The sequence below is a fragment of the Carex rostrata genome, chromosome 31, assembly GCF_964058835.1.
Source record: "Carex rostrata chromosome 31, lpCarRost1.2, whole genome shotgun sequence".
Taxonomy (NCBI): domain Eukaryota; kingdom Viridiplantae; phylum Streptophyta; class Magnoliopsida; order Poales; family Cyperaceae; genus Carex; species Carex rostrata.
In genome coordinates, this window is record NC_135948.1 from 3560798 (window position 1) to 3586575 (window position 25778).

General features: G+C 32.8%; 2 protein-coding genes and 1 long non-coding RNA gene across 3 annotated transcripts; 1 reads left to right on the top strand and 2 right to left on the bottom strand.

The window, feature by feature from the left end:
- The first annotated feature begins 2377 nt into the window (after nucleotides 1–2377).
- On the top strand, nucleotides 2378–3280 carry LOC144547365 (uncharacterized). Its single transcript, XR_013509077.1, has 2 exons — nucleotides 2378–2519; nucleotides 2618–3280. It is a non-coding gene; the product is annotated as an uncharacterized LOC144547365 (long non-coding RNA).
- Nucleotides 3281–6635: 3355 nt separating this feature from the next.
- On the bottom strand, nucleotides 6636–8654 carry LOC144547658 (expansin-A10-like). Its single transcript, XM_078296354.1, has 3 exons — nucleotides 8103–8654; nucleotides 7502–7814; nucleotides 6636–7413 (listed from the first exon to the last, which is right to left on the bottom strand). Exons 1-3 carry the CDS (start codon nucleotides 8227–8229, stop codon nucleotides 7110–7112), a joined length of 744 nt encoding a protein of 247 aa, XP_078152480.1. The 5' UTR covers nucleotides 8230–8654; the 3' UTR covers nucleotides 6636–7109.
- Nucleotides 8655–24511: 15857 nt separating this feature from the next.
- Nucleotides 24512–25520, bottom strand: LOC144547589 (uncharacterized). The gene has a single exon (XM_078296264.1). It carries the CDS (start codon nucleotides 25517–25519, stop codon nucleotides 24692–24694), a length of 828 nt encoding a protein of 275 aa, XP_078152390.1. The 5' UTR covers nucleotide 25520; the 3' UTR covers nucleotides 24512–24691.
- Between the last annotated feature and the right edge of the window lie 258 nt (nucleotides 25521–25778).

Genomic DNA, 25778 nt, shown 5'->3' on the forward strand with positions numbered 1-25778 from the left:
CACCAAAATAAGTTTACACATTTAATATGTACTTAACAAAATTAATTGCCCTACCAAACCATATCAACTGTACTAATTAATTAATTGATGCCGAAAGAACAATCATTTTAATTGCAAATGTCGGTAATTAATTAATTATTTATTTATTTGGCATCCAGAATTTATTTAAACATGCTCGTATAAATGTTAATATTATCTTCTCATAACCAACCTATAATCTTTTATTAAGAAAGGACAATTTCCTTAACCATTTGTGTTCCATTGCTGTGTCATCTTCTTTCCTTCAAATAGAAAATTGCGAGCATACAATGCAAAAGTGTTGTTTTCTTTGAACAAGAGCTATATAATCTGACATTTGAAAAGGAGAATAAATCTGCTATCTCGAATAATACAAAGAACAAATCAAACTAATGTTTCTTTCTTTTGTTCCGTGGCAAAAGATCGAATCGTTCTTATAAATAAATGCTAAATTTGATCAAAGTTAACTACCGAATTTGAAATTTGAAGTTTGTATATGGGCCCTTTTTGTTGAACTAAGGTCCCTTTCGCTGATCCATTACAAACCACGTAATGCATCCACTTGGGATTGTATAATAACTTTTTCTCTACAGTTCTAATTCGACATGTCAACAACCTTTTTTATTTATGAGGAGCGTATGATAACAAACAAACTTTGAATGTCAGAGATGAGCAAAAGTGAAATTAAGATAAAATACGATAAAAAGAAGCACCTTGAGCAGTATAAAATTGTGTATACTAGTATGAAATTAGCAAAACATCAGTTTAGGCTAGATGTTTAACAAAAAGATGTAATATTAATTTGGGCCAGAAAAAGAATTTGGGCTGGGAATTAGTTTGTAACTGCCTTGGTGGATTGGGTTTCATTTCTTTAGTCACCTCGAAATTGAATTCTGGATCAAATTCTAGTGTTTTTTTAAGTGGAAACGCCTGTGTAGGCTTCAAATTCTACTGTTGAAAAACCTTTCAAGGGGCTATTTGGGAACAAGAGATTAAGAGTTTAAAGAAAGCTAAGGAATCAATGTTCGGTTGTTTTAATTCGTGGGTGAAAACTTTGGATAGAAGATTAAGATCCGGAGAAAAGGAGGTTAAATAAGGTGATCTTAATCCGTGAATTCGTGATAAGGAACCGGCGTTCGACATGATTAGGCAGCTAAAGAAGGTAAAGGAAGCGGATTAAACCTTGAAAACTTAATTCCTTGTTGCCGAACAGCCCCCGTAATCAGCAATTGAGTTGAGTTCACATAAAGGAGATCTGGATCCATGGTGCTCTTGAGATAATAAATTTGGAAGCAATAACGGAGAACTTATGCTCTTGAGGTAGATTTGGACTGAGATTTGACGAGGATGATTCACTATATCAGTTGAAGTGTAGAATATATTCATGTTATTTGATTAGGAAACAATATCAATCAATCCAGCAATTTCACCATGTTAACTCGGTCATGAAAATAATCAGTCACATAGCACAGCGTACCAAAATATGTTCACACCATAGTTCAATACCTTTAGCAAACTAATTAATTGCACATAAACTAGGAAATTGAACCATGCTGAAATTTAATTTTCATTTTTCATGTAATAATAAGTACGACGTAATGTACTCTATCTGAGTTTTTCTCACAAGTTTATATCAAGAAATCTCATTTCCATTGGACCCCTGTTGTCTTTTGTTGATTAATTTTTTCCAACAGAAGCTTGTGATCATACAATGCAAAAGTATTGTTTTTTCTTTAAACAAGAGCTATATGATCTGACATCTGGAAAGGAGAATCAAATTAAGTTTCTGTTCTTTTTGTAGTGGTCTAGTCGCTAGAATTATTGGTAGACAAACTGTATGTAAATCAGGACAAAGTTGACAAAATTTGAAATTTTCAGATTTCAAATGGGCCCAGCTTCATACCAACAACGTAAACAATTTTCACTGTACTATAACACTTGCATATGAACTAGTTACTAATTTCCATTGCTTGACATTTATTGCTTATTCCTTCTTCTAGTTTAACTGAATGAGCTTATTTTTCATTTTCTTTATTTCTTAAAGAAAAGATAGTATGGTCTATACCTATGTAGTGCATGACTCGATTTCAATGTATGTATACATATATACTAATAATATACACTTGCTTTTCACAGATTTCTACAATTTTCAAATTTTAAACGGAAACTTATAATGACACTTAATTATTGAACATTGCGGATGGAAAGAATTGAAAAGCAGAGTGTCATTAAGCTGGACATGTAACCTCGTTTTAAATGGAGGCCCAAATTGTCTATTGATTGGGCCTAATTAACGTGAGGACTTGGTCCATATTCCTGATGTCTGCTTTTCTATCGAATATCAATCCATATTCGATAGTCGAAACCCTAAACCCTCTAGCGCAGTCGTCTCTCCTCTGGACCCGATTTCTCAAATCTCAACACCTCTCCATTGATTCTTAGTTGTTTTCTCTTTTGTTTCGCTGGAATTGCACATTCTTCCGAGAATTAACGCTTCTCTGGTACGAACTTTTTCGTCAATTTTATTTCATTTTCATTTTAATGTGTCAATTTCAGTATTTTTTTTTCTCTAATCACAGTGCGATAATTTTCTTGGCAGGTGATTTATTGAAATAATGAGCACCAAAATAGGCATCATAATTCGATCTTTCGGCAACCCGTTTCGCGAGAAGTACCCGTTTATGGGGCTCGCGCCGGGAACCAGCAGGGTTAATTTACCTGACTCGAGAGTACTGTACACCGTCTTGCGATCGCCTCACATCGACAAGAAATCGAGAGAGCAATTTCAAATGATTGTCAAGAAGCAGTATATTGTCATGAAAACGGATCCGCGAGATCTCGAAAAGAAGTTTTTCTGGTTGAAGCGGCAGCGCATTTTAGGAGCTCAGTACGAAGTTCGTCTCCATTGCAAGACCCGTCTGGATCCTAACATGCTTCAAAAGCTCGTTTCTTCATCGACTTCCTCAGCTTAAACTGTTTTGTAGGAGTGGTGATGCTATTTCTTTCTCTGATCTTTGCTTAGTTACTGTGGTTGTAGTTAATTCTTATACTCTCTTTTGTATTCAATGGTATAATAATTGGTTCTCTGTTGTATGGCGGGCCGGCGGCATAATCAATGGCTGATTAGATGCTGCTTTAATGAAATTTTTAATTTCTATCAAGGTGACCTTTTGATGTGAATTGGAGAAAAGTGATGATTTTTGTAACCAATGGTTATAGTTCAGTTGTTGTATCTATTGAAACAGTGCTGATGTTGCTCAAATTTGAACTGAATATTTGGTTGATCCATATATAGTTAAAAGGTAACTAATGAGAATAATCGAGAAGAAATGGTGCCCCAAGCTTTCATATATGTGCTGGTTTCATAGCGCAAAGTTTGCAAACTTAACTGGAGCATAATTGAAAATGATAACTGCTAGGTGTCATTTGTAAAATGTAGGAAATATCTGGGGTTACTTGCAAAGGTCTGCTTTTTGTTTGATTGATATTTTCTTGCTTTATAGTTCATATACTACCGAAATTCTGAACATTGCTCTTTGTTACATTAGAAGTTGAATTTCATTTCTTGGTACCTCTTTTCTGGCTCAAGGGCACACTGAAAAGCTTTTTGTACCTTTCTGTCAAAATTATTTGCTATGATATTTATTGTGTTAAGAGATTGTATTAGCTGACGCTGTTGAGGTTAATTTTTCAGTAGTTTCATCTTTTTTTATTTTTTTCCTTGGGTTGTTTAGAGGGTCCTTTGGACAATGTAGAACATCTCTTTTGGACATTGGTGCCTGATATATGGCCTTATGCTTGTTAACCATTTTGGGGTGGTTTTTAGCATGGTTTAAATTTAAAATGTTTGCAGAAGTTCTATCTTTTAGCATTTACTATGTTTGTTTGAAGGACCATTGTACAATTTAGGATGCCTCTTTGGTACACTATGTTTTGCTTTTTGTTCGATGATATGTGTATTAGTTTTGTGGTTTTAATGTTCCGGTTCTGATTTTATTATCAATTTCTGAGTCTGTAAACATCCTTTAAGAGTTTTTTTTTTTTTGGGTCTGAAGTTAAAGCTTATTATTTATGGATCACGTTGAGAAGAGTAATAATTTGTTTTTCTTAGATTTCAGTCGATTGAGACATGAATTGGTCATAATTATATTGGGTTAACTTTCTGTGTACCCTCAAATAGGGGTGTTCAAACGGTTCGGTTTAATCGGTTTTGGACCGAACCGAATTAGTTCGGTTTAAACGGTTCGGTTATTTCGGTTTATTGGATCGGTTCGGTTGGCTTTTCAAAACCGAATTATAACTTCGGTTCGGTTCGGTTTGAAAAATTTCAAAACCGAAATAACCGAACCGACCGAACTTTCATATAATATGAATTTGATCGGAACCACCCCGGTTTATTTTTTAATACTCCGGTTTATTTCTTAATCAATTGCTTTAAATACTTGGTTTATTTCTAAATATCTTAGTTTATTTCTTAATACTCCGGTTTATTTCTTAATATACTTCGGTTTATTATAAATCAATTGTTTTAAATAAAAAAATTAATATATTTCGGTTTGAACCGAACAAACCGAAATAAAACTTCGGTTCGGTTGCAATGCTAATTCGGTTCGGTTTGGTTCTATTTTTAAAACCGAATTATAACTTTGGTTTGCCAAGTTCGGTTCGGTTTCAACCGAACCGAACCGATGAACACCCCTACCCTCAAAGACCTTTTCAGTTTTCTATTTACCCCTACACTCTTTATTCTATTTAATATATCCTTTATTTACCCATAGAGTTCATTACTCTTATTAAAATGTTATTAAGATCTATATTTTCCCATAATACCCTTGCTCTTATTTATAAAATTTTGTGTGCTTTTATCAGCAGAACAGCAGCAGGATAATGTAAATTAGCAAAAATTCCTTAATAAGAGTACCAGCTAACAATATAATGCTATAGGACTTTTTCTGTACAAGCTGTAATGTAAATTTTAGCTGGATCCATTGTACCAATAACCATACTGGTACAGGTTTGTTGAGAGTTTGTTCTTAGAGAAAGTGCTGTTGAAATTACTTAAAAGGCTTTGTATTTAAAGTTCGTTGTAACTCATTTTTTCTTTGAAGAAGTGCTGGTCATGTTTGTGCAAATTTAACACATCTCACGCTGTGCTTATTTTCTTGATTTGGATTCGCTGTTGTTCTGTAAAATATCAGGGTTCGCATAAAACGTTACATTTTTAGAAAATCTAATCGCGTACAGTACCAGCAGTGTCATTAGAATAGCAGATTTTCATATCAGTAAGGTAGTATTTTTTTGAAACATTGGTAGCAGTTCCCAAATTACAAGAAATAAGATGTGTTTAATATCAGTAAGGTAGTATTTTTTTGAAACATTGCTAGCGGATTTTCATATCAGTAAGGTAGTAATACCAGTATAACAGTACTGGTAGATAGTAATTGGTATTGATTTTCTATACTTTTGAGGGGAAAAAAGCTTACCGTCAAGTCAAGTGGGAAAGCTTCATTAAATAGATATAGAAGGGAAAGGAACATTTTTCACAGGCCAAGCCTTGTCCATGCCTGTTTTTCATTCTAGTCCCGAATCCACTCACAAGAAAAGAAAATCTCAATTTGGTGATTGATTTTCTGTAGAGAGCAATAAAGACGCCGGAAAACAAGTTTACAGGGTCGCAGGAGGAGAAGAGAGAGTGGGAAAACATGACGACAGGAGAAAGCAAGAACGGGAGAATGCAAGGGGAGAAAAACAAGGGACGGAGAGGGAAAAAAGGGAGAGCGTGGGGAAACAAGGAGATTGATCAAATTATAACAAGAGATTTAATTATGTTTAAGTCCAAAATTATTGTGTAATGGACAAATAAGAAAGAGAAGAAAAAAATTAAGGGCATATTGAATATAATAAAGAGCAGAGGAGTGAATAAAAAATTAAAAAACTTTTGAAGGGTACATAAGAAATTAACTCTTATATCAATACAGTGGAATCAAGCGTAGACACATTCCAGACTTCCTGTTAATGTTGATACTAGACGGTGTTATGATTGCTGCTATGTACTTTCCTAGGTGTTTCTAAACATAGTTTCTTCTCCATTCTAATTGGCAATCAATACTAATTCAACTTCTTTTTTTATTTATAGCAAATTAACTGGTCTTGCTTACCTGCTTTTGTACATGTCACTTTTGGAAGTAATATCAGAAATAAATAACAATGCTTCATTTCTTTTATGCTCAATCTCTGCATCCTTGAGTTTATAATTGAACATGCGAGTTGTGATATGTAAGTTATAGGCCAAATTACCTAAATTCAATAAATTTGGTTCTCTGTCTTTGGTATTGGGGTTCGCTGATTTTTACTTCATTTAAAACTTGAACAACTGCTCCGTCGGCCCACACCATGAACAATTGGGAGAAATTTTTGCTAGAATATAAAAATATATTGAGAGAAACATGATAGCCTAATAATATTCTAACAAAAAAATTTAAACATCAGTATTTGAACTTTTGACATGAAATCATGCATGAGAGCATAAATTTACTGCCAAAGTTAGAATAATCTGCTTTCCGAGTATCCATCTCATATGCACTTTTTACCAAATATCTTAATTTGGGGTCATGTCTTAACACAGAAGTCTTTAAACATCTCACATAGCACATTGAAAATATAAGAGCATATTCCTTTTTGGTGACTAATTGAAAAATTAAGGAGTCCAATAATGTAGAGAATTACATGAAATTGACACATACAATTAAAGCGGGTGAACAATCCTTTTGCTCACCTCAGCCTAACCAAACCCTCTCATATGCTCTCTCTTCAATCTTACAAAGAGAGGCACTTTAATTTCCTACCAAGTCCTAGAAACATCTCTTCTCTGCCTTTTTATAATTCAAGGCTTGGAAGAGATGGTTAAATTTAAATTTAAAAAAACAAACGTAAAATGGTCAATCCGGGCCTTTCCAAAAAGACAAGTCCCCATGACACAACCAACCACAGTTAGACCAGGTCATTTGCACTCATGCCCTTTAAAAACTGATCAAGTTTTCAAAGAACATATGCAAAATAACCCTTAGTTATTTGGAAACCCCAGAAGAGGCTTAAAACTGTCCTCCAGTGTAGGTCTGACCAAAGCACCAATGAGCTGGTGCAATGTCCATTGAAGTAATGGAACGACCGTCACTTGCGGTGAGTTTGAAAGAAAGAGATTGGCCGTCAAGGCAGCTATTACTCTGCCAGTTGGCGCCCCAATTGCGACTCATTGCTTGCCACCCCGTTCCTGATCCTTTAATTTGTGTTTCTGATAGATCACCGGCTCCGGCTACATTTGTTATTAGAACCAAGTTGAAGTAGGTATGGCCGTTAATTGCAAACCTGATGCCTCCCTGTTTCCTACACGACACTCTGCGCGCACGTAAAAACAAAACCAAAATAATTAGTAATTAAACACATTATTTCAGGAAAATTGTAAGGGAAAATTTCTAATCTGTACCTCCTATATTGAACAGGCACAACGCCAGCCCTGTACTGTGCAATCTTTTGAAACACTGGTTGTGACAAATCAAAATGCGCATTTGGAGGATTGCACCAACCACCATTGTCGTTTGACAGGGCATAATTCGGGGGACAAAAATTAGTTGCGGTAACCACGATTGAACCCGACAAGCAGTACTGCAGGTCGTTCGCACACCTTATTTGAAAGCATGCCCCACAGCTCTGTCCATTGTTGAACAGGACTGTGCTTAGTGCTGCCGAGTTGGTGCCGTACCCTTCGTTGTTTAGGTCACCATATCCACATGCCCCTCCTGTTATAAAATGTGATTACGAATTTAGTAACTTGAGTTTGAACAACGGTGACTGGTACACGCAAAGTTGTCGAGACATGCTGTAAGAGATTTTCATATGGTAGCTTCGATTAAGTCCTCAAGGAGTGAATAAATTGTACGCAATAGTAGTAGTTCACTGTACATAGTGTGCTAATTGATATGTATTTTTAAGGTAGTTACATAAACAAATACTGGTACTGTTAACTCTGCTAAACTAATTTGCTCAGTGTCGTACCAAAACCTGAAGCTGAGGTTCTTGCTACTTACCCATTGTGCCAGCAGCATCGCCGCCTCCATAGAAGGTAGCACGACCAGTGTTCCAGTTATTACCGTACCCATGAGCAGATTGAGAGATGGTGAAGAGAACAAAGAGAGAGACAGAAATGAACTCCATTAGGCTTCAATAAGAGCCTGGTGTGAACAAAACTATAAATGTTCAAAAGAGATGCACAGCAAAGAGAGAAGGGGAAGTGAAGTGGAAGGGAAGTTGTCTGGTGCGGTACCAGAGAGGATGAAGAGGTTAATTTATAGAGGAAAAGGGAACAACGTGGGGTCCTTTAAAAATTTCAAGTGGGACCCAATTGGAAGTTGAGATGATGATACTCTAACAAATAACAACCAACCGAAACTAGAGGGATCAGTTCATTGGTAACTGAGAAAACTATTTTCTTTCTAGTTCTTTCTTCATGAACTTTCTTCTTATCATTATTTCTCTTCATTTACCGTGCCTCGCTTTGCTAACAATTTAATGAAGTTTTGACTTGCACAACTACTTCTTTTCGAAGTATTTTTTGTCAATTTGCAATTACTGTAAAAATTAATTAGTGCAAATTTGTCGGTCTATCTTATAGGTCTAGTGTGATTACTACTTTTATGTTTTTACTGATTACAGTTGACATTATGGCCTAGGCGAGCAGCTATACATAGTCATAGGTGATGCTTCAGTGTTAGTTCTTATTTTTATCATCCATTCATTATCTAACTATTCAACACTTCTCCTCAGTTGTGTACTATTATATATTTCTATGTCGGTTTTGTAATATTACACAATTTATGTTTTTTGGATTATTAAAATTTTAAAAGTATCGCGTTTGACGCTTCTATGGTCTCTGTTATTAATTGCATCTTATTAATTCTGTCGAAATTTCTATGCATTTTTTATGTTGCCTTTTATTGTTAGTCCTTCAATTTTAAAGAACTATATTTTTTCTAATATATATTGTTGGTTTTTAAGTCCGAGAAAAGTTCTATTAATATTAATTGATGAGTTAATGGCTGAAATATAGTTTGTTTAATATTTTTCCGTTGCCAATTTGTAAAAAGTGCCACTTTGCAATTTGGTATACTTTTTTTTTTTTCCAAATAGGGGAAAATATTAAATTATCGCACTCAAATCAAAATTGAAGGGGGGAAATGACAAATGATGCACTTGAATATGATTAGTTACCTTAATTTTCTATACAGAGTCACAGAGAAGAGCATATTTGCTAAGTATTATATATAATTCAGAGAAGGAACCTTATCCCTTGTGTATAAATCAAATTAAGACAGACTGTTAGAGTATGGAACCTTTTCTGAAAAGCGTTAATTGTACACGTAATAGCTTTAATTAATTAGGTGGATTAAAGCATATGATCTCCTAGAATATTTGATTCAGGCTTATGAGACACTCGTCTTTTTGGTCTGTTACATGGCTTTTGTTATGTGCAGAGAAATCATGGAGAAGTAACATATCATTTGGAAAGCTTAGTGTACCCTCAATTTGTACCTCAATTTTTGCTTGATAATGTGGTGATCTGACTGGAAATAATCAAAAGTCAATTAATTAAAGTGAGCTTTCTGCAATGAAAATGGTGAAATTTTCTTTAATCAATAAATTAATTAGGAAGAAAATTTAGATATGAATCTAAATTTTTGAACCACTATGTTATGATATATATTGTAAAACTACAAATTTAATTTACTTTCTAAAATGATCGTGGGCCAAAGTAGAAATATATGATTATTAACTTCAAAATGTAATAGCGGTTCGTACTATGAAATTATATTTTATTTTTAAAATGTAATAGCAGATTTGAACCATTCATCATAATCTCTATATAAATGTATTTGGTGGCTCGTGGACACATTATCAAGAAATCAAGAGACAGTAGGAAGAGAAGAAGAAAAACCTGACTCTGATACCATATAAGAATTGATATTACAGGGAGAGAAGAAGAGTACTTGTAATTAATTGTGATTTTCATTAACCTCTGTCATTTACAACCTCAGGTCTATATATAGACAAATGGTCTAAGTATAACAGTAGCTGGTCTCTGTATAACAGCAGCTGTAACTAACTAACTATTGGATCCAAGATCCATTAAGCTATCCTAACTAAGCACAGCTGTGCTGTATCTAACACACATTCATGCGTACATTATATATATTTTGTAAGGCTCGTGGGCACCATTTCAACCTATTCATTTTCAATTTTCAAACAAAAGTAGCATAATAATGAATATAAAGTGGGTCGCGTATCAGACCCTTTTTAGCTGTGGCGGTTGTTAATCTAAAAAAGAGCATAATCTCATTTAGCGTGATCATAGCTTTACAACTACGTAGTCTCCGCGCGCATGAGATTATTTATTTATTGCATTGCATATTTGCATCTATCCTCACCGTTAACATGCATATACTTTTATTCGTTCAAACTTCAAAATCAATCTCCTGCGCACTCGCATGAGTTATGATTTGACTTCAGTTATCACTATTTTATGGTTCTCGAGAAATTTGTCTTTTTGTAAATAAATTGGGGACCAATGAACGGATGGTGATTCATCTATGAAAGAACATTTTTGTTATTGTACTTTCAAGTTTCAACTTTCAACAACAATTAATAGAAGTATATATAGCACCTTTTATTTTTCTAATTAGTTGGAAATAGAGCGTAGGTGCTGGTTGAAGATCTATTGCATCAGATTCAGTAGCTAAAATAAATTCTATAATGACTTTGACAATATTGTCCAATTATAAATTAGAATAATTGGTGTAGATTTATATCACTTAAACAACTTATATATCAAATCTGTGCCAATTTGAGTCATTTAGTGATCACCAGCACATGATCTTTTTTTCACACATAAACAAAGCAATCAGAACCGAATTAATTAACTTGGCCACAATTTTGAATTGACCAGAATCTGAATTGATTTAAATTCAAGATGATCTTGTTTGACTGTGAACTCTGTAAAAAAGCTTATAATTGCATACAATAAGAATGAGACACTTTTTGCAAGGATAAAAAAAATGACTTTTTGCGACCGAATACCGTCATTGTTCAGTTTTTTCTTTTCGCGACGGTACTTTTCACGAGAGAGTACCGTCATAAATACGTTTTTTTCCCTCGCGAAAAGTGTATACTCTGTTGTTGTATATAGCGGATCCTACATATATACTTTGGGGCGGATAAAACTAAGTTGCTAAATTTTCGTTTAAAAGTTACCGAATCTCAGTTCAAGGTCCCCAAAAATGTGGATCATATGTTACACTTTCATTTTTTTTTGTGGCCCATGTGGCAGACATGCCTATATAAATAATTTTAACTACACATTGTTGTATAAACATTTGATCCTAATATATATGCAAAAGTATCGTGTCTTTATTATGTTTTTTTTTTTTATAACTTAAGTTAAAAATTAAGTATCAAAATAAAATTGTCATATGTTATCTATATTATTTTCTCTCTCTATATATATATATATATGTAAAAATTATGACAATGGAACTTCTATTTGATTGTTATCAAGAGCTTATAAAAATACACCGATGTGGGTAATCTATGGATTTTAATTTTCCAACTTATAATTTTATATAAAAACAAAATCACCATGTAGAGTAATAATATATATCACATTTAACAGTTTTATTTTAACATATAAGTTATAAATATTTTATTATAATTAAATAATATTAAAAAATAGAAGCATAACAGAGACAAAAAATAGAGGTATTTAAACTCTCCTTATATATAAAAGATTATACAGATATTGAACTTGGTCTTGAATTATTACAATATTAACCTTAATTAACCTTTCAAATTATTCATATTTTGCAATCTAAGATTTACTCTTAAAATAAAAATTAAATTAAAACATCCAACTGTTTTACTTTGACATATAAATTTTATAAATTTTCTTATTAGAAAGGTTAAAAAGTAGAAATATGATGGAGACAAAAAATAATGGTATTTAAACCCTCAATATAATATTATACTATTATTGAACTTGGTCTTGAATTATTCATATTTTGCAATATTCTAAGTTTTTAAACTTAAAATAAAAATTAAATTCATATGATAATATTCTGACAACGTCAAATCAAAGTTTGATTAGATAATAACAAGTACGTACTTTACTTAATTTGCCAGTTGCAAATTCCGTACACTATTTTTTAACGTGCGCTGACAAAAACAAGAATCCACTTTTCTAATCTTATTTGTAGATGAGAGGGAAAACTTTTGGATAGAAATGGATACATTTCGTTGTATTTTTTTGGTTGGAGCGAACAAAGTTTGGAATGTAATATACTACGGAAATAATTTTTAGTGAAGAGAGAGAAAAAAAATTAACGTGATTTAAATCTGTATTGTTTAATGAAATTAGATTTTATTTTTCTGACGCATTAAGTTTCTCTCATTTTTCAAACAAGTAAAGAATTAAGAATGGCGCGTAGACTTGAGACTTTTCAGTTTTCGCACTGCTCTCTAATTTTCTGGTTAAATAAAATCTTACACAAGTTTTAACACACACAAAAAGAAATAATAATTCATAGCTAATTAATTAATGACATCATGTGTTATGTGTGTGTGATCTTTGAACACGTGTAGTTGTATAATTATTATGTGCATGACTAAATATTTTACCATTATTAAATGTGGATCTATTTTACAATTTTTTTTCCTGAGTGTATACCTTTTATGAGATCAGTTTCAACTAATTTCATTATTTAAAATCTATCCGATAAATTTAAAATTAACGACATATATTACTAATGTTAAAGTAGTCGGATTCTATCTATATAATATAAACACTTATCTAGATAAATTTAACACAAACTTTTTTAATGTATATTCATTAAAAAAAAATAACAATGTCACGAGTTATTAATATTTAATTTGTTGCTTTAGCAAAATTTTCGTTCTTATAATTAAATCCCAAGTAATTTTTTTAATTTATATAATTTATTTAAACATATATCTTTATATATGTATAAGAACAAATATTTTACAATTAATGTTCAATACTTCGATTCCTACAGTAAATTCATGTTTTGTTATTTGAATTTTGAAATTTATGCTTATTTGTGTTAATTAATTCGTTAGTGACATGATAGTGGTAATATATAAATCATACTCTAACCTAATGCATATATGGAATCAGATACAGTTCAATGGACGTCAGATCAAATGCGATGCGATATCTAGTTAAGAGTTTTTTTTTTATTTACATCAAAATTTATGTAACTTTTTTTTTCTTTTAATTTTTTTGATATCAATTACAAGTATTCACAAATCTTAGAGTAAAGATATTATCTCCCTAACTTATGTTTTCTAACAGTCTCTCCCCTAACTAACTAATCATCTTTATCCATGTCAAAAAAAATAACGCCTCTCTCACCCCACCTCATGCTATCTTCTCTAATCTTGTTCCCTCACACATCACCGCTCCTTCACTCATCCAGTTGCGATCACCGACCACAGGAGAGCGTGGTGCACCGTTGAGATCCAGCGAGGAGAGCGTGGTGCACTGTCGGGATCCAGCGAGAAGAGCGTGGTGCACCGTCAAGACTCGGCGAGGAGATCCAGTGCGATCCGGCACAATCTTACCTCGTCTCAGATGAGATCCGGCGGTGAGAGCGTGGTGCACCATCAGAGGGGGTCCATGCTAGCCCAGCGAAGGTTGTCAGAGTGCAACGTATGAATACTTCATTAGTTAGATATGCATACTTCATTAGTTAGATATGCATACTTCATGTTGTTAGATATGAATACTTCATTAGTTAGATATGCATACTTCATGTTGTTAGATATGAATACTTCATATTTATATTAATTAGTTATAAATGCTTCATTAGTTAAATATGAATACTTCATTTGTTAGATATGAACACAACATACTTATTATAAAAAAAAAGACTTTTTAAGTGAAATGAAGAGGTGTCTGATTTTGAATTGTATAAATTATTTCGTATATGTATGAATACTTCGTAATCTTCAGTATGAATATTGTTAGTGTCAGATGTGGATATTTGTTAGTGTTAGTGTTAGATGTGAATACTTTATTAGTTAGATATGAATACTTCATTAGTTAGATATGAATACTTCATTTGTTAGTTATGAATACTTCATTAATTAGATATGAATACTTCATTGTATAGATTTGCTGTAGTGGTCCTCAATCTTGGCAAATGTTACTTTCAGACGGTTGCGGTCCCTAATACAGGCTGTCAGACCTCGTTAGCGGTCCCCCTAGTCGTTATTGGTCCCTAAGATTAATGGTCTTTCCAATTTGTGTTTACATATGACGAATATTATAGATAATAAATATAAATACTATAAAATCGTAGGTATGAATACTATACGTTTTGACGATGAATAAAATCGTGTTAACTCTGCTCATTGGCGATAATTACCACGTGCGCGTCAATTAGTGATCTCCCGTTATACTTTTTTTTGTCTTTTAGTGTGAGGAACAAATAGGGGACTGAATGGAGGGTACTGTTAGTCGTTACCATAGTGACAAGGTCCGCATTTTATTCGCGTTTAATTCACGAATAATTCGTTTTTTTGATATCACCGAACCGAACAGAATAGCGTATTAAATGTTGACCGAATAAAACGCGAATTTTACGAATTATTAGCATTTTTCCATAAAAATTCGTCTGAAAAAGCATGCCTGAAACGCGAATTCGAACAAGAGGAGGGATCAAGTTACAACACTTGAAAGTTACAACAAAGTTACAACATCTATGTTTTTCATTTTCAAAGTCCAAATCGTCGATCCAAACCGTTAGATATTTAATCTATATTAAAATGTGCTTGGAGACCAAATTTTATATTTTTTGAAATTTTTTTGCTATTTATTAAGATGGGTACAAAATCGCTGTTTTTATTAAAATTCTGCACCATTAAAAAACAGCGATTTTGTACCCATCTTAATAAATAGCAAAAAAATTTCAAAAAATATAAAATTTGGTCTCCAAGCACATTTTAATATAGATTGAATATCTAACGGTTTGGATCGACGATTTGGACTTTGAAAATGAAAAAAATAGATGTTGTAACTTTGTTGTAACTTTCAAAGTGTTGTAACTTGATCCCTCCTCTTCGAACAAAACCCTGAAACGCGAATTTGAACAAAAGCCTGCTAGGCCACGTGATCTCTCTATTCATGTCAGTGACCATTTGAGTAGATATTAGGATCTTTTGTGGCTAGAAATTACATAAATTTTGTATAACAATTTAAATTTGAGTGGGTTTTTTTTGCTTCCTGGTTATACACTTGTACCAAATTATTTTCAAATTATATCTGAATTATACCCGAATCACGAATTTTTGACCTCGCCAAACTGAACCCGAACTATTCATTTGTCACTATGGTCGTTACAAATTAAACGATTAGGATGGAATATCAGATCAGATTTAATTTGATTTCCATCATCAAACCGCCTCTATCTCTGCATAGATATAATTAATAAAGTGGCCAAGTTAGGCACAAAGGAGTAATTTATTGTCCACATGTATTGGCACCATTTACAAAAACGATTCTGACTCAGTCTCCTATGACTTGAGTCAAAAATTAACTGATATTTATCTTCACTAATTAAACGTTGTCATGTAAAAAATTAGATATTGAATTAAGTCGTGGTTTGCATGTCTCTAATTAGTTTTCTTCACGAACAAACCGGAGAAATAAATGAAGATGCTTTCCCCGGCTTATAATAAATTGGTAATTATTTTAGTAATTTCATCGTAAATATATGCGGTGGCATATATGCTTAATTCAACTGGACGTGTTTGAATAATTGAATCTCTTTTTTATTGCGACTTAATAGAGGAATAAGAAATTTAATCAAATTCAAAATAATTAAACTGATTTAAGATGGCATGAGTTTAATTTTTAATCAACATATTTAGATGCATGGTTCAACATATTTTTGTTGTGGAGTACGCCGGTAGTAAAAATAAAAAAATTGATATTTTTTCTCCTGCTAAACTTAACCTTTTTTTAACTTTAAGCTTTTATAAAACAAAAATAGCTTAAGCTGACCTAACTTAAAATAATCAATTTAGACTCCTTATCTTTCAAGTCTCTATGATATTTTTTTAAATATTTTTGGACCCAATATAATATTACAGTTATAATTCTACAAGGATCATCTATATTTAAATAAATGATATCCATGATATATAAAGTGAATGCAAATACAGCAATATTACCAACTGCCAGAAGAGACTACAATTTTTAAAAGGTACAAGAAGGGAAAAAAAAAAAACTTTGCAAAATCATCCAATTGAAATAGAGATGTTGTTTGTATACAAAGAAATAATGATATAATGAACAAAATAAAGAAACAATAAAACAACAAATGACATAAATGACAAAGCAACAAAATAAATAAGTCACAGTATCTGACAAAACACCTAACAAAGTACAAATAAAAACCTACGGGTTGGACTAAATACCTTCCTCATCTTCTTTTTCTTGATCCCCCTACTTCGCCTGGAGAGTGGCGTGTGGTCTAACTCGTTTGAGTCGTCATGAATCTCCTCAATCTCAAATGCATGGACTCCAGGACCGAAAACTGTAGTCTGTCCAGACTCACCCTGCGCGAATAAAAACGCTTGTCTCGCTATCGGGTCATCGAGCGAAGGGTACACCACAGGTGGATATGATGTCTGTGGTGTGGAGGATCCATGAAACTCCGGGATGAGCTATGTTTGAACAGAGCTCGGTTGATAGGTAGGAGGTACCGTCTGAATCGGACTATAACCGAGAGAATACAGTCCCTCTCCATCTGTGTCAAACTTTGCCGAGGTGTTGTAATATGGCACATCGTCCGCTCCTCACCCTGCAGTAACTTAGAAATTAGTTAATCAAGAATTTTGAAATACAAATCACAAGTAGGTATTTTAAATAATACTATGCCTCGGCATCCTAAGTAGGCATGACTGGATTTGTGGCTTAGCGCAATGCCTATGCACCTTAGTCGAACGCTTGACCGATGGTCTCAGTGTTCTAAGCAGGGCCAATGGGCGGTCCCCATACTGGTGCTGCGGCGACACATGGCGCCCCCAGTCTATGGGGGTGTCCATTGACTTTGCGGTCCTGATATTTTTCAAATTTTGAAAAAAAGTGGTTTTTTTCTTCTAATATGGTATTAATAAAAATTTCTTTTTTTTTTTGGATATATATGGTGATCAAACTTTTTCAAATTTAAATATTTAAAAAGAAGTTCTAACCGAACTTCAAACCTACCAGCTGACATATATACAAATAATACCGTCTTAAATATAAAATAAAGGTTGGCTTTCCTTCTATTTTTTTAAGTTGTATTAAAAACATGGTTCATTCCATTATTTTTTTATAACGGCTCGGTTTTTGTCGGTGAATTTTGGATCTAAAGAGACCAGACGCTCTAATCCCGTGTTCAATTTTTCTTAAGTCACGTTTTTATGTCAGTCATAATATATATTTTTTTTCAAACAGTAAATGAGTATAGCTGACATAGTACAAGATGATTTTTTCTAAAAAGTACAATAATGTTAAAATTTCGTACCGGATGAAAAATGTAAAATAATTGACAGTGTAAATTAGCCGCAATTAAATTATTAAATGGTAAACTTCTTGATAGTTGATATTGTATAAAGAATAATTATATGAATCTTCCCACTTCCATCCCTTCATCATCCCCCATCTTTTAAACCTCCATTTATGTGAAATTTTACGAATGTAGTCCACATTTCTCACGATCTATGTGAAATTTTGCGAATCTAAAACCACGAACGTATTCTACTCAATTTTATCTTTCAAATGAGATCCATGATGATATACTTTCGGGCTCATCGTTACACAAGTATTTATACCTCATCGTGCAATTATTTATACATATACTTGTAAGTATTTATCCCTAATCGTGGACCCCGCATCTCCGCATCAACCTTTCCCAATCGTCATTGCGTCAACATTTCTCTAACAAAAATAATTGACCACATAGGTATAAATACTTCAGTGCATAGGTATAAATACTTGTAATACTTGATATTAATACTTTTAAATGTCAGCAGTGTTATATGTGTAAAATATTAGGTATAAATACTTGTGTGTTGACGAGCTCGAAAGTATGTCATCACGGATCTCATTTGAAAGATAAAATTGCGTAGAGGACGTTCGTGGTTTTAGATTCGCAAAATTTATTATAAATCATGAGAAATGTGGACGAGATTGAACAAAAAAAATTGGGAGGATAATAGAGGGATGAAAGTGGGGGGACAATTATCATGCCCCTTGTACAAAAACGGGCAGTACATTTTTATTTTGAAATTTAATACTTCCTTTATAAATAAAACGAAATCAATGATTTACATTTTAGCTTAAAAATTAGGTTTTAAATTATAAGCAATAAATTATATATGATGAACCACTATATATGAGAGCATTTAAATTTATCCTAGAAGTGAAATCCGTCGCTATATTCATAAACTAGTCTATGCATATTGGAGAAAAAAATATGACTTGACCATAATGGTAAAAGGTAAATGAGGGTTCAAATGACGTTATATTTTGTCTTTCATCGTAACTTTATTTTTAAAATTTCAATAACTTAAAATTTTAAACATAAAAATCAATATAAACTTGTTAGATATGATGTATATCATTTTATCTATATATATATTATAATATTTTAATTTTGATTTGTTTGTTATCAAGAGCTTGTAAAAATGTAATGATGTTGATAATTTCTAGACGTTGATATTTCAATTTATTGATTCACATAAAAAAAAAAATTAAAAAAAATATATAAAACGATATACATCATAGTTTAATCGCCGATGGCCTTAAATTAAACTTCTAGGAATATCGACGAATAAAGGTCTAGGGTCTTCGGTGAAAAATAACCACAAAATAAAATAATATATATCTAATTGAACTTCTTTGTAATAAAAATTAATTTAGGGCTATCGGCGAATAAACTTCTAGGGTGTTCGGTGAAAAAAATCACAAAATGAAATAATATATATCTAATTGGACTTCTTTGTAATAAAAATTAATTTAAGGCTATCGACGAATAAACTTCTAGGATCTTCGGTGAAAAATAACCACAAAATGAAATAATATATATCTAATTGGACTTCTTTGTAATAAAAATTAATTTAGGGTTATCGGCGAATAAAGATCTAGGGTGTTCGGTGAAAATAACCACAAAATGAAATAATATATATCTAATTGGACTTCTTTGTAATAAAAATTAATTTAGGTCTATCAGCTAATAAACTTCTAAGATCCTCGGTGAAAAACAATCAAAACATAAAATAACATATAATCAATTGAACTGCCGTTATATCTTATGTTTAAAAAAAATATTATAATCAAACCTTTCATCGACCGCATTTCTGTTTGGGAGAAGGAAAAAGAAAAAAAAAAGTCGCATCTACGGGATGCAGCCAGGGCATATTTAAAATTTTCAAAAAATCGTTGTTATTTGATTTTTTTTTTCTATTATGATATATTTAAAAATCTCGGCGTATCTGATATGCATTTTGGAGAATTTATTTATATTATCAGTACCTATCTATATGTGACCACTTCAAGTATATGTTAAGTCCAATTCGTGTAATTTAATATATTATATCATTTTCAATAAAAAAAAGACACACCGCTCGAACTCATTATTTGTTACAATTTTCACGCTCTATCTAAATTTCTCATTTCATATTAAGCTAAATTTTATACACGTTTTATCTGAAATTCTGAATAATAAAGAACATATCTAAAATTCAAAATTTTATTTTGACTACTAATGAATTGGTTTTTATTGCTGTCAAATTTTAATCATTAAATAGATGATTTTTCATATTTAAATTTTGTTAATATATAATTCTATCTTAAATGAGATAATTTATTAAATAGGGTGGAAATATGCAGATACGGATACAAATATTTATACATATTCGTAAACACAGCAGATATTCGGATATATTCGGAACTCATTATTTGATAGTCATGTCATAAATTTTCACGTCCTGTCTAAATTTCTAATCTCATATTAAGCTAAATTTTATACACGCCTTACCTAAATAATAGATAACATATCTAAAATTCAAAATTTTATTTTTACAACTACTGAGTTGGTTTTCATAGCTGTCAACTTTTGATCATTAAATACATGAATTTTCATATTTAAATTTTGTTAATTTATATTTGTATCTTAAAGTTTATATAACTCAATTATCCACTCCGTATTCGTGGATTACCCGTGCCATATCCCTATGTGTATCCGTTTAAGGTGGATTTGATTTTGAATTTTGATATCCGTTTATTATATGTATCTGTATTCATATTCGTTCATTAAAATGCAAATACGGATATAGTTTCAGCATTATCGGTTCCGAATACGCTCCGTTTACACCCCTGACTCTATCTAGTTGAAGTTTTATATATCGTAGCAAATAAAAACCAGTATAAATGATTGATTTCTTATTCAAATAGTTTTGCAGGATTTTGTTTTAATTGATTTCTTTAAAATGCATAATTTTAGCATAGATTTTACTTTTATTATAAATCCAAGTCTTCTGATATATATATTTAATAGTATTATATAACTTTAAAAATTAAAATTGTATACCACAGCGATGTAAGTCAATCATTTTGTTTTAAAACCAACGGATCAAACAAGAAGTATCAGGGGATGCTTTAATTTATTGCAAAAGAAAGAAAGAAAAAAAAAAAAAAAAAAAAACAGTCGATACAGACCCAACTGTTACAACTAAATAAAGAAGCAAATTTTATTTAAACCGCCAATTTTTTATATATGTTGTTGGATGTAGAGATTAAGACAATCGAATTTTATTTAATTTGAGTTTTATTTGGTAATGTCTTAAGAACAATTAATTTAAAATTGTAAATATACATTGAATCTTATTCTTTTTAACAAATAAGATATCTCTCATTCTTATTAAGAAGCTTAATGTCTAGATCATGTAAGGATCCTGATTTACTGTTTTTTTTTTTCGAAAGGATGCTCAGCCATTGAATTTCCAGATCGCACATAGATGAATTTTCCAAATTATGCGCTTCAACACTTAAGCATACACCGGTCGCGCCGCATATGATCCCAGTGCCCGTAGACCACGGGTCGCACCCGTGGACCGCGCCTCTGAACCACGCACGGTGCTTGTGGACCGAACCTGTGCACCGCGCACCCTTTTTTCTGCTGAAGGCGGGATTCGAACCCAGTTGGGTTCTGTTGGTGCCAAATTCTTACCACTACACTAGAGTTCACATGTGTTATCTTGTAGATAAATATAGTATTTAACTATTTTTCTCTACAAATTTGATTTAAATTATAATTATATAAATATCATATATAAAATAATAAAAATATATATATATATTAATAGCTGTATCGTATCCTTCATTTTTGAAAATTGCCGTATCGCCGTATCCGTATCGTATCAGTATTATTATTGCTTTGAGATTTGTGCATCAGTATTTGAATGGTTGATTTTCAAAAAGGTCACGCAAATAATGAAATAATGAAACGCTTGATCTTCTTCATTTTCTAATATTTTATAATGAAATAATCTGTTTCCGTTGCAACGCACGGGTACGATGCTAGTTCGTTTTATATGCATCAACTCCCCTATATAATATTAAAATTTACATTTAAACTATATGTTAGATAATCATTCAATTTAAGGTTATCACAATAAAATACATAATACGTTGCCTGACATTGCAACGATAAATAAATTTTCTTCAACTGTGACTAGAAAAAAATGATTCTTAGGATTAGGGCTGCACAAAAAATTCGTATTTCGTGATTCGATTCGAGTTTGATTCGAAAAAGTTCGTAAAAAATTTGATTCAAAATAGTTTGAAATTAATTCAAATCAAATTCAAACTGTACCTGGTTCGTTCGAAATAGGTTCGCGAACTATTATAGTTCAAAATTCAAAGTAACATGAACCATTGATTTCCGCTGATGACTATGTTCGCTGATGACTTAAAAGTTAAAACATAAGGCCGTCCAGCTATAAGTCATAACTCGTAAGTCGTAACTCTCGCTCTCAGTTCTAAAATCTTAGACGACTTTCACCTCTCGCTTTCGGTGACTACGATCACTCTTCTTTGTCGTAAAAGAGTTCGTAAAAGATTTGAAATTGAATTCGTAAAAAAATCGATTCGAAATTAATTCAAATCAAACTTAGTTCGGAATTAATTTAAATTAAACTCAAATTGAAGTAAGTTCAATTCGTTTGCAGCCAAAGCTCAATTTAAAAAAAAAATTACTATCCAAAAAACAAGATTATTCTATGAAGTATAAGGATTTTTTTTTTAAATAGAATTAGCTTTAAAACTTTCAACAGAACAAGCACCCTTTACTCGTTTTTTAGAAAAATAGCCTCCACCAATCCCTAGGATCGGTGGAGAAAAATAATTGAAATTTGGAGCAATTTTTCCACCTGCCACATTGACATGCACCAAAGGCCACACAAAAACCCTCCACCGATCCACATGATCGGTGTAGCCCCAAAAAAACCCCTACACCAATCCTGTGGATCAGTGTAGAGAGGAAAAAATATAATGGAAAAAATAAAAAGGACCCTGTCGGGTTGTTTTTTTTAAAAAAGACCCCTCCACTTATCCTATGGATCCTTGTAGAGAGAAAAAATTCAGATTTTCTGTGACTTTCCTTTCCTAGATGCAAAAATGAAATTTTCTGTGGCTTTCCTTTCCTGGGTGCAAAAATGGGTGAAAATTAGCTCCACTGATCCCTAGGATCAGTGTAGCTATGGATTTTCTTGCTCCACCGATCCTAGGGATCGGTGGAGGCTATTTTTCTAAAAACCGAGTAAAGGGTGCTTGTTCTCTGGAAAGTTGTAAAACTAATTCTATTTAAAAAAAAAAAAATCAAGTATAAGCCCGCTCCATACGCAGAGATTTATTTAAAAACAAGTTATTTGGATTACTGCGCACATGGGCTCACATGGCCTAGTAGACGAAAGGGTAACACAAAAAAAAATAAAAAAAAATAAATTGCCAAATCATACGGTCCAAACAAGTCCTAGCCATAACTAAATGTTGCATCTGATTCTATATTATTTTTTCGAGTTTTTAATAATCTTTGGTGGAAAAAATTAGGTCATCTAAGTTCGGATTAACATAGACTTCAAATAATTTCGTATCAAGTTTACCCCCCCCCGGGCATGCAAATATATCAATGTATGTTACCAATAAGATGCATGCAAACACTAATAAGATGAAAAAAAAAAAAGATGCATGCAAATATTTGTGATGAGTCCGCATCATCTGCATTAATTCAAAATGGCAACTTTTGAGTTAATACATACCAGCTGTTTACAATGCCTAAAACATAGAGGGTCTTTAATATTAGTGCATATTTAATTTGTATGCATTTTATAGCTGATCGGACGGTCCAGATGCATTACTAAAAAAAAAAATTCTTTTTTGAGTTAATGCAGGATACGAATTCAATTGTGATATAGGATGTTGTTTATAGCCTCCCAAAATGAAACTTGCAAACAAGTAGGAACCAGTAAAAAAAAAAAAAAAGGGTACGATTTAGGAAGGCCTAGTTGTTAGTTGTTACTTGGTCATGCCGCACATGTAGTTGGTTGTGCTGTTATGCCGGAGAAACCGAAATATCCTCACACAAAATCCTATATCTTCTACAATAATGCATATTGTGCAGTGAATCTTGACCGTTCTATTTTTTATCATACGGTAGATAAGATGGGGAGGATAATGTATCAATGGAGAGGATCATATGATGAATAAACGCAGTCTCCGGTCCTCCGGATAAAAAGTCGGACTCAATTGGGCAGTTGGGCACGAACATGTGCCGCCTCCTTGGTAAAAGAGCGCCGTGGCGTACACCAATTCCCTCCTTCCATCTGACTCCTAAACCCTAATACCGTGATCTCGGATTGGCGGTCAATTCGGGTATATTTTGCAATTGGTAGTGTCACTGTGTCAGTGTAGTTGAAAAAGGCGTGCTTATTTTGGAATCAGCGGCGTATGGAATCTGTATTTATTACTATTATTTCGTTAAATTAAAATGAATGGACTAGGTTGATTCCATTTAAAAATCAAAATTCATCTGTTTTTTTAATTTTTTATTATACGAATCCGTTCTTTTCATTTCAATCGTAATGGATAAGATTAGAGAATGCGTACAGGCTTGTTTGTATGACGGCCTTAAAATTTGGGCTGGGTTTACAGATAAATAATATGTCAGAAATTTAGATTGTATCTTTTACAATTGCCTGCCCATTATAATCCAGGCCTTATTTAAAGGCCCACAAATCACAGGATATCAATTATCAAATTTGAAAACGGATGATTGCAACTTTGCAATTTCAATAATAACTAATAAAATAAAAATGCTTGATATTAAATTATTCTAAATAACAACGACAACTTTCTTTTGTAGTAATTAGCATACAAAGCTAGCAGATCAAGTTAGCAACCATTAGACAGGGCAAACAACCTAGCTAGCTAGTTAGAGACTTAAAAAAGCATCTGTTCATGAAAAATAATGAACCATGTGCAAGAAATATCTCTCCCTTAATCCTAACGGCGTCGTCTGAAGCGCATATCCTCCTTTCCTGTAATCACCGATTCGATCACATCTTCTGGTTTCATTACACAGTAAGCTGCATTTGTAGCCAAATTTGCATTAGAACTTGTTCCCGACCCGTCTCTGATCACCTTTTCCTTGATACCATGCATGGCCAAAAGCAACCGCTCCTTTTCCAATTCTTTCCTTGCCAACCTCCTCAAATTGTGTTTCCTAGTAATCGAAGGATTCACATTACTTCTCCTGTTCTTACCGTTCTTTCCATTTACCGGTACTGGTACGACTTCTAGCCCCATTAGCTTTGCAACAATACCTGGCTTGCACCATATTACATTCTCACCAGCCAAAATTTTTGGCATTTTAAGAGTTTTTTCCATGTCCACTTTATACCCGTCATGTTCATAGCTACTCTCTCTACAAACCATAGTGCAACAAACCGGCTTGAACGAGGACCGGTACATGGCATCCTTGCCATCTAAGGAAAACCTCGGGTACTGGTTTAATGCATCCCGTGCCGATCTCAATATGTCAGAGTTGTTAACACATGACATCCTTCTATGCACATTGACGCCTTGGTATTCCTCGAGTAGTTTTGCTCTTCTAGCAGCCTCTTCTTCTAGGTCAAGCTGCAGTATCATCTGTTCTAGGGTTAGGGGACTTGATCCGATGCCAGACGCATCTGCCATACATGACATATTTTGATCAAGGTTTCTTTGATTTAGGGTAGTAGTTGAATTGGTACCGTGACAGAAGTTTTGGATGCCTTTTCTCATTTTAGATGAGAGCAAGTTTTTAAAGAGGAAAAGTGATGTATCTTTCATGGACTTAGCTGGAAAAGGCTGTAGATTTAAAGAGAGATAGATGCAAGGACGTCTATTTTGGAGGACATTTGGTGGTGGTAGCCTTTATGCTAATTGGCGTGAAGGAATTGAATATTGAGAGGTGGCAATAGTGATTACATTCACATGAGCTAAGAGAAAAGTTTCACAATCACAAGTGATATTATTGAATGAACCGTTCTCCAGTTGAAGAAGCTACATGCTTCTTGCTGTTTGCTGCATGTGTCCATTAAAGGTTATC

What these genes read in the sequence shown, in the direction of transcription:
- LOC144547658 (XM_078296354.1), bottom strand. Translation starts at nt 8,229, where the DNA reads ATGGAGTTCATTTCTGTCTCTCTCTTTGTTCTCTTCACCATCTCTCAA. An exon ending in CGATGCTGCTGGCACAATGG is followed by an intron (nt 7,815 to 8,102) that starts GTAAGTAGCAAG and finishes ATTTTATAACAG; the next exon opens with GAGGGGCATGTGGATATGGT. An exon ending in GTGCCTGTTCAATATAGGAG is followed by an intron (nt 7,414 to 7,501) that starts GTACAGATTAGA and finishes ACGTGCGCGCAG; the next exon opens with AGTGTCGTGTAGGAAACAGG.
- LOC144547589 (XM_078296264.1), bottom strand. Translation starts at nt 25,519, where the DNA reads ATGAAAGATACATCACTTTTCCTCTTTAAAAACTTGCTCTCATCTAAA.